General features: G+C 36.3%; 2 protein-coding genes across 2 annotated transcripts in view; both read right to left on the reverse strand.

Annotated features, from left to right (window-relative positions):
* The window catches only part of LOC107706392 (translocation protein SEC62-like), a 10,897-nt gene extending 5,749 nt beyond the window's left edge, over positions 1-5,148 (reverse strand). The window contains exons 1-3 of the mRNA XM_016510097.1: positions 5,034-5,148; positions 1,270-1,378; positions 1,021-1,126 (exon numbers count right to left, since the gene is read on the reverse strand). Coding sequence (XP_016365583.1) covers positions 1,021-1,126; positions 1,270-1,378; positions 5,034-5,069 — 251 coding nt within the window. The 5' untranslated portion in view covers positions 5,070-5,148. The remainder of the gene's footprint in view (positions 1-1,020; positions 1,127-1,269; positions 1,379-5,033) is intronic.
* A 713-nt stretch (positions 5,149-5,861) lies between these two features.
* LOC107706294 (sterile alpha motif domain-containing protein 11-like) lies at positions 5,862-8,111 on the reverse strand. The gene is made up of 5 exons (XM_016509970.1): positions 8,009-8,111; positions 7,563-7,868; positions 6,891-7,012; positions 6,699-6,809; positions 5,862-6,462 (listed from the first exon to the last, which is right to left on the reverse strand). The coding sequence occupies exons 1-5, from the start codon at positions 8,109-8,111 to the stop codon at positions 6,226-6,228; spliced, it is 879 nt and encodes a 292-aa protein (XP_016365456.1). The 3' UTR covers positions 5,862-6,225.
* Positions 8,112-8,787: the final 676 nt, after the last annotated feature.

Raw genomic sequence — 8,787 nt, forward strand, 5'->3', positions numbered from 1 at the left:
TCAAGCTATTAGCATGCTGCTAGCATGACTAGCAAGTGACTAGCATGTCGCTAGCATGATTAACAAGTGACTAGCATGTTGTTAGCATGACTAGCAAGTGACTAGCATGTCATTAGCATGATTAGCAAGTGACTAGCATTGCCATTAGCATGTCGCTAGCATGTTCCCAACATGATAGGCAAGTGACTAGCATTTTGCTAGCATGATTAGCAAGTTACTAGCATGATTAGCAAATTACTAGCATGTCGCTAGCATTTTTCTAGCCTGATTAACAAGTTACTAGCATGTTGCCAGCATGTTTCTAGCATGATTAACATGTTGTTTGCATGTTTCTATGCTAATACAGTTAAAACCAGCTAAAACCAGTTGATTCAGTAAAAAACCAGCTAAAAACCAGCTAAAACCAGCTTAGGCTGGTTGCCTAGTCTTAGCTGGTTTAAATTGAAAATATCTGGATTAAGCTTGGTTGGTCTTTTAGCAGGTCTCACAGCTTGACCAGCTAAGACCAGCTAAAAAGTTGCCAACACCACTTTAAAACCAGCCTGGGAGACCAGCCAAAGCAGCCAATCAGCTTAGGCTGGTTTTAGCTGTTTTTTTTCAGTAGGGAGTTTTTAAGCTTTGCTATGGCAGTAGACAGCTTAAATACACCACAAGTCTCATTGTATAAAAGTTTTCACACCCTCAATGAAAGTCTATGAGATTTTAGGTGGTTTTGATAGTCTGGTTTACGAGAACCGTAAGCCGGATCAGTTAGAAAAGATATAGCAACCCGAGTCAGACCAGTTTGAAGGTCTGAGCCGAGTTTGGTGGTTGTAGCTTTAAAAGTCTAGGAGGAGATACATTTTAAAATTTGGAAAAAAGAAGAAGAAGAAGAAGAAAACTTTTTCAAGCCAACTTAATATTTCACAACACAGGTGTTTTTACTGGTGACAATAAGAGACTTTTTCAAAAGCTTTGTAGTATCAAATACCACAGAAAGTCCCATCAGTATCGTGAAATGAGAGAAAAGACTAGGTTTACCTGTTGCAGTAGTCCACCACCGACTCTCTGGTTGTGAACAAAGCGTCCTCGCCCTTCTTTGCTTTGGCCCACTTTGAATCCAGCAGACATTCGACTGCTTTAGAAGCTGATGGTCAGAAAACAAACATTTGCTTCAATGACAGCAAATAGAGAATTTTGAAAACTAAACAAATAATTAAACGAAACCTTGATATATAAACCCTAAGCAGAGGAAACAGAAGAAAGCATGGCAGGAATGAGCGCACTGACCGACAAAGTAATCCACTCGATGTCCCATCATGTTGGTGGATTTGGTGGGGCAGTTAAAGCGCAGGTACTTGGCCACTGCCTTCTCGTCCTTGGTAGGTTCACTGACCTCCTGAAAAAGAGAGATCAAAGATCATGAAGTCATGATGATTACACTTATCTGCTGAATATCAAGAATTGCTGAATTTCCAGGTTAATCTGCATTTAGATCACATTAAATATACAGTTATTATGCAGCAGGAATGCACACGGTAGATGTAGATTCAGTACAATATGTGACCCTGAACCACAAAACTAGTCATAAGGGTCAATTTTTCAAAATTTAGATTTATACATAATCTGAAAGCTGAATAAATAAGCTTTCCATTGATGTATGGTTTGTTAGGATAGGACAATATTTGGCCGAGATACAACTATTTGAAAATCTGGAATCTGAGGGAGCAAAAAAAATCAAAATATTGAGAAAATCGCCTTTAAAGTTATCCAAATGAAGTTCTTAGCAATGCATATTACTAATCAAAAATTAAGTTTTTACATATTTACAATAGTAAATTTACAAAATATCTTCATGGAACATGATCTTTACTTAATGTTCTAATGATTTTTGGCATAAAAGAAAAATCAATAATTTTGACCCATACAATGTATTTTTGGCTATTGCTACAAATATACCCCAGCGACTTAAGACTGCTTTTGTGCTCCAGGGTCACATATTGGATATTAGATGATATTTGTGATTTCTTAAATCATACCATTGGGTAATATCAAACTTTAGCACGATTTACTCAATATACTTTTAATTCAGCAAATTACATTTTAAAATATATTAAGATAGAAAATGGTCATTTAAAATAATTTTCACAAAATTAGTTTTTACTGTTTGATCAAATAAATGCAGCCTTCCTTGGTAAACATAAGAGGCTTCTTTCAAAAACATTTACTAAATCTTACCGACCCCAAACTTTTGAGAGTTTTTTTTTAGCATCATTACTTTAAACAAAATAGTATAGATAATATCATAATATCATCCATAACATGAAAATAATAACCATCTTTTAATAATCAGAGTTTAATATGCATCCCTATTATGTAGAGCAGTGGTCGCCAACCCGTCGATCGCGATCGACTGGTAGAGCTTTATCACTGTCCCAGTAGATTCCGATAATAACAGTAAAATAAGTACAAAAATGCATTACATTTCTGGGGTTATATTAATGTATCACATAAGGGAACGGTCTTGAGAAAAGTTTCGATGGCAATGGCATTTTCTTCTCCTCCGTATAAAGCGCAGCTCTGCTTTGTTTACAGCGGTAACTAAGGAAACGCTATATTGCGGGCGGTTCATAAACAGTGTTGCCAAGTCCGCGGAATTGGGCTACTTTAACACTGTTGCAGTGGGTTGTTGTTCATGTCCGCGGGTTGAAGCGACCCCAATAACGTGATATTTAGCCCCTGGAATGTGAATTTTACTGGAAGATCCCCGCCGAAAAACGTGTATTTTACCCCCATAGGTAGATCTTGTCTTTCATAAAGGCCGAGGTCAGGGATCTTGGGCCTAAAAAGGTTGGTGACCACTGATGTAGAACATGATTCTGGACCAGTGAGACTTCACCATGGGAGAGGACCGAGATATTAATAGTATAAACCATGATTAATAGATACAACAGAAACCAAGAGTCTGAATGTCAAAAAGCTGGTTTGTCCCTTTGACTACAAGTCATTAATTCCAGTGAAAAATGACATTCAAGAGAATGTAGAATAACAGCAGTGCTCTGAAAAGCTTTGAAATGAATCTCCCACACTGGCAGCAGGACCCTCGTCAGACATCTAATGAACGTGAACTAATTAAAAGCCTCAACTCACCACACACTGATGTGCTGTGCTTTGTAATCTATACACTGAAATTAGTCTCCATTCAAACTCACTGCAGACACACGAGTCCTCACTGACCCCATTTATTAAGCTAAAGATCCTTACTTATATTACTATGTGACCACACTATACACACACAAAAACCCTCCCCTCACAAATCCAGACAATAAGCCAGGCTATAGAGACACCATTTACTGAAATAATGAATGACTACCAGACATAACTCCACTCTTAAGCCTGAGGTCTTAGTATGAGAGTGTTTTTGAGCTCCACAATCCTTCAGTCATACTCTATTTGGTCAGAATATCTCCTGCATGACTTATAGAAACATATTCAATGAAGACCATATAAACATGGTATTCGTCCGGGTGTGGAGTTACTGGCAGGTTGCCTGATATTCCTCTGGATTTTGTGAAGGAAGTCAGCCAAATGTTTATTGATTATGCTGTCTCAATTCGGCCTTGGTAAACCCTGATACTCTTGTAGACCCTGTTATCAGTTATGGTTTGGTGGTCTTAGTGTACTTCAGGTAAACTGCTGGAAGGGATAGTTGTGGTTCCAAATGACCTTCATTGTATGGACAAAAAAAAAAAGAGGATGTGTAAATGACAGACTTTAACATTTGATTAACACTTGGTCTAAATGACACCTTTACAGAGAAAAACAATCAGAGGTACTTTATTTGGTTTCGTTTGGAAACCTTTAAAGTCTAAAGGTTTGTTTTAGGTTTCCTTACGATTTTAAAAGTAAAAATAATGCAGGATTTCTCATCCATAACTTGAACGCATCTTTTCAATTTACTTGGTTTATATATGGTGGATACTGGTGAAAACTGATCAGCAATGACAGTGGATTTCAACCTGTTGCATAAGAGCAAAAACTAACAAACAGGCTGGAAGGATCATAAAGAGTGACTCTCTCATCAAGACAACACGTCATTACTCCACTGTTCTTACATAACATGACATTTATAACAGGAACGCACAGTAACTGTGTTCCAAAACCAAACAAGCAGCCAAGCCAGACAACATTTTAGGGGATGACAAATGCATTCTGACTACAATGGCCAAAAATGCAAAGTAGCACACTAGTGGCAGATGCACATAATGTAGCATCTGCATTTGACTGACATATTTAGAACGATACACGTTTTAATGGACAATGGCTTTTAAGGGAAATCCTGTCAGCATTTACTCGCTTGTTTGAAACCTGTATGCGTTTTCTCATGAAAAATTTAATATAAGATGTTATGGACTGACAGTAACGGTTAACTTTTAATGCATAATTTTCCATACAGTTAAAATAAATGGTTACTAAAGGATTCTGCCTACCAAGCATTGTATTTTTTACGCAAAAAGAAAGTCAAATGAGACTGAAAAAACATGAATGTGAGTAAAGTGTGTGAAATGCCCCTTTAATTAGTCTGCAAATGGGTACAAATTTGGGGATGAGAAGTGCTGCATTTTGGATGTTATTTGCTCAAATTCGTGGAGCATGTGAGCCAGCAGCTGGTTAAAGAGAACAGCCTGCAAACCGAACAGTCTGTGCCGAGCTAAAATGGCCAACTCCATCAGCTGTGCCACTAAACACATACTCTTCACTGGGGAGAGACAACACAATCAGGTCATGCTCACATCAAATCCATCGAGCAATTGCATGAATGATTAGATGCCTGCAAAAAGATAAAATGCATTACCCAAGCGAAGCCCAAAAATTGCGCCAGCACTGACAAATAATCCACCTCCCATAAATGAGAGCATTGCAAAAATAACGGATCAGAGTATAATTGTATCATGGGTCGAACAAAACACTAACGTTAACTCGAGAAATGACTTAATGCCAAACAGCGATCTAAGACTGGGCTTCTAATAGCAAACGTTACATGAAATCGGTACCTGAATTCGCTTCTTGTGTCTCCTGCGCTCCGCCATGATTTCTAACTTCTGGTTTCCCTTGACGTGGTCACGAACAGAGTGGGGAGGGAAGTCTCGCGATATTTCGAATTGCCCGTGATCAGTCACTTCTTCGCTTGGCAAATTCAAATCTGAATGAATGAATGAATACTGCCATCTGAAGTGCAGGTGAGGCAAAATAGAAGATTTTTGTAGTGAGAATTATTAGATAAATTATTAGCTATCATAAATTTAACATCAACCTAAAACATCCCTCAATGTTCAATAAAAGTTCGACACCTAAGAAGTAACATTTGAACCAAGGTTATTATGAAACCTGGAATAAAATAAATGATCATAAAAAACTTTTATTAAGACAATAAAAACCATAAAAAAATATAAAAATAAAACAATAAAAGCCATTTTCTTCCATTTATTGTTGTGTTGACTGCATTGATTAACCATTCAAAGTGATTGTAAGAATAAAATAATGAAATATATTTTTAATATGGGAATTTTTTTATTAACAACTACAAAACATAATTTGGTATCTGTCCCCTACAAGTAATAGCTTAATTTAGGCTAAATGTAATTTTATATTTATTGCTAGAAAATTACAAAAAAACACACACAAATAAGGGATTTAAGCTAGATTCAGACATATATCATAAATAATGTATTTTCATTTTTTTAAAAGAATGCTGTATATTCTGTTTTGTATGTTTGTGTGTGTGTGTGTGTGTGTGTGTGTGTAAATGCTGTATCTGAATCTTTTTATCATATCAAATGAATCAAATAAAGACCAAATGAATAATTCTTTTTATTTTCTCCATAGCAAAGAGTATATGACAACAGAGAATAATTTAAGTTTGAAGTAAAAACCAAAATACAATTGTACAATGAAAAAGGCTGTAATGATAAAGACAAAAAAGATTTGTGAATGATTTACTGACTTATTACAAAATATATATACATAGAAATATCCAGCATTCGACAGTCTGCTAGTCTGCTGGAAACCACATTCTGAACCTACTGCATAACACGGATCATAATATATTTGTGATGAATATTTAAAAATATAGAATCAGTAAGTTCACTACAAAAATGTCAGTGCCTGTCTACTTTATGCATTCAGTGTCAAAACAGTAAAGGATTTTGAAATAAAAAAAGAAGTCCAACAGTTCTGCATTCTTTTTCAGGTGGTTTCACTCATCTGGGTCGGTGAGGGATTATCAGCTTCACTTACAGGCTCCGTAGATTTAAGAGCTTCTGTGTCTCTTGGGCTGCTGAGCAGCTCCACACTGTTGCAGTTGAGGGGGGAGTTGATGTCTGATGATCTGTCCCCGCTTTTCTCAGGTGGAGGCTGCAGACCGGAGACGGGGAGAGGCAAGTTCATCATGTTGTAGAACATGTTACCCAGCCGTCGGGACAACTGAAAAGAGAACAGAACAACCTAATGAGTTAGATGAGTTCATTCTTTAATAAACTTACATTTTTTGAAGCCCAAGGACCTCTTGGAGGGTAGAGAGAACCCTTAAAATAATCAGTCATATATGTGTATTTTTCATTTTATACATCATTTTATTTAATATTTTAATATTAATTAAATTTTAATGATTAACCTTCTTACTGAGATAGAATTTGGTCCTTTTGAAAGATGGCGAATACCTGTGATCGTATCTTGAGCGCAGGCCCGAGCTTTAGCCCAAGTGTATCCAGGAGGTGGTCCTCTGTAAGAAGAGGTAACGTCTCTCCATCAATCATGTGGTCTTTGAATGTCTGCAATGGATGACACACAAAAGAATGAGACTTAAAGGTATATAATTGTAATTGCATTTTGTGATTTTACATTTTTATTACCTGTGTATATTCGGCGCAGTTTGTTATTTCACTGATGAAGTTGTAGACGTCATCAACTGACCACTTGCGAATATCTTCTAATGAAGACATTTCTTCTCCATTAAGAAACATATTAGGATGTCCTAGTTGAAAATAAACCAAAAATTAATAGGTAACTCTGACTATAATGAAACATCATTTTAATATTTCTTAAAAGAAATGTATATCGGTTGACAAAAAATGTCTAACAAATAGCTAAATACCAATGTTGTTATTGTTAACTAAAAGTAGAACTGTAAAAAAAATTGTTTTCATTCATTCAAATAAAGCTGAAATAAAATATAAATATCAGATAAAAAACTTAAACTTAAAAAATGTCAACAAAAATCATATATTGCATTGGCAGCAACTGAAACAAATAGTTTAATATTTTCAGTTTAAGTACTAAAATTACTAAAACAGAAATAAAAATAAATTAAAGCTACATAGAAACATAAACTCAAATATGACAAAAGCACATAACAACATTACTAAAACTTCAACTAAAATTAAAATGACAACATATTATAGAAAATATAATAAAGTCTAATTCAAAATATTAATAAATATTATAATAGTATATAAATAATAATACTAAAACAACACAGTTAAGCTCAACCACTGCATTTAAAAAAGGTAAACTAACAAACACACCAAGTGGTACAAGTCCATTTCCTGGCATGGGGAGCATGTAGGGTATCCCTGAGAGCGGGCCAGCAACAGATGGGTACAGAAACTTTTCTTGGAAAGCCGAGCAGTGGCTGGATATGTCTTTGTCACTAGTGCTAGCATTGCAGTTGGTGACTTCTGCACATCCCTCCTGTCCACTAATACATGCCTTGTGAACTCCTGGCTCTCCTTCCTTAAAACTTTTCCTACTACTGCCAGAAGACAGCTCTATTTCTACTTTGGTTTGGTGTGGTTTGCTGGTGGTGGCCTCATTGCTCACCTTTGCCGTATCTCTGCTTCAAACACAGGGGAACAGATGAAGGTGTCTCTAGCCTAATAGTAGCTCTTTCTCAGCCATATTTTTTCATGGTTGTGATCAGCTCTGGTTAAAGTGTTCTATGAACTCTGCCACTTCCATGATGAACTCTTACCTCCAACAGACATTCCATTGACCAGTCGGTGCCAGTGTTTCTCATCTAGGGCACCTTGCTCTCCCAGCGCTGATAACTTCCTTAGCTGTTCACGTGGGGTCATGACACTGCCTCTTTCCTTAGTGTAACAAACATAGGCTACATTCTCGAAATTTTGCCAATTAAAAAACAATCACTGCATTGTATGGACAAAAATACAACGGAAGTCAATGCGAACTGAAAGTGTTTGGTAATCCACAATCTTCAAAACATATTCTTTTGTGTTCAGATTTTTTAATTCAGCAACTTGTTTCGTTTGTAAATAAATCAGTGTTTGGAACAAATCGGTTTAGTTAATTATTTATTGATTCACTCATTAAGACGGTAACTTGTCACCACCTACTGGTGCAACTATGTAAGCTGCAGATCAAGTCGTCGAAATGGCAAAATGCCTGGAAGTTATGATGTATTTGGCATGATGTGCCTATTCACTGCCAATACTGAAATAGCAGCGAGACGAATTACATAGTATTGACACAAGACACACAACCGATTCCACCGGCTCAGAGATCAGTATTACCCTTTTCTTGACAGGTCAGTAAACAACACACATTTAAGAAGCGACCAAGAAAAAAACATTAAGTGAACTCAAACATCAATGTTAGAATGGATAGATATCATGTAATGAAGTACCTGTTCACTCCTCCTGTGCTTTATCTTCACTCACTGAGGTGTAAAATGTTTTGGTAATGTCACTCCTTTCAGTCTGAAATTGAAAAACCAGATACAGAGAGAGAAAA

Source organism: Sinocyclocheilus rhinocerous, unplaced genomic scaffold, assembly GCF_001515625.1.
Source record: "Sinocyclocheilus rhinocerous isolate Xijiao unplaced genomic scaffold, SAMN03320098_v1.1 scaffold444, whole genome shotgun sequence".
Classification (NCBI taxonomy): Eukaryota; Metazoa; Chordata; class Actinopteri; order Cypriniformes; family Cyprinidae; genus Sinocyclocheilus; species Sinocyclocheilus rhinocerous.

Bases quoted from the DNA above. Each gene is read 5' to 3' on its own strand.
- LOC107706294 (XM_016509970.1), bottom strand. From the start codon at position 8,111: ATGACCCCACGTGAACAGCTAAGGAAGTTATCAGCGCTGGGAGAGCAA. The intron at 7,013-7,562 runs GTGTGTTTGTTA...ATTTTCAACTAG, and splicing joins AAATGGACTTGTACCACTTG to GACATCCTAATATGTTTCTT. The intron at 6,463-6,698 runs GTATTCGCCATC...TTCTCTTTTCAG, and splicing joins CGCTCAAGATACGATCACAG to TTGTCCCGACGGCTGGGTAA.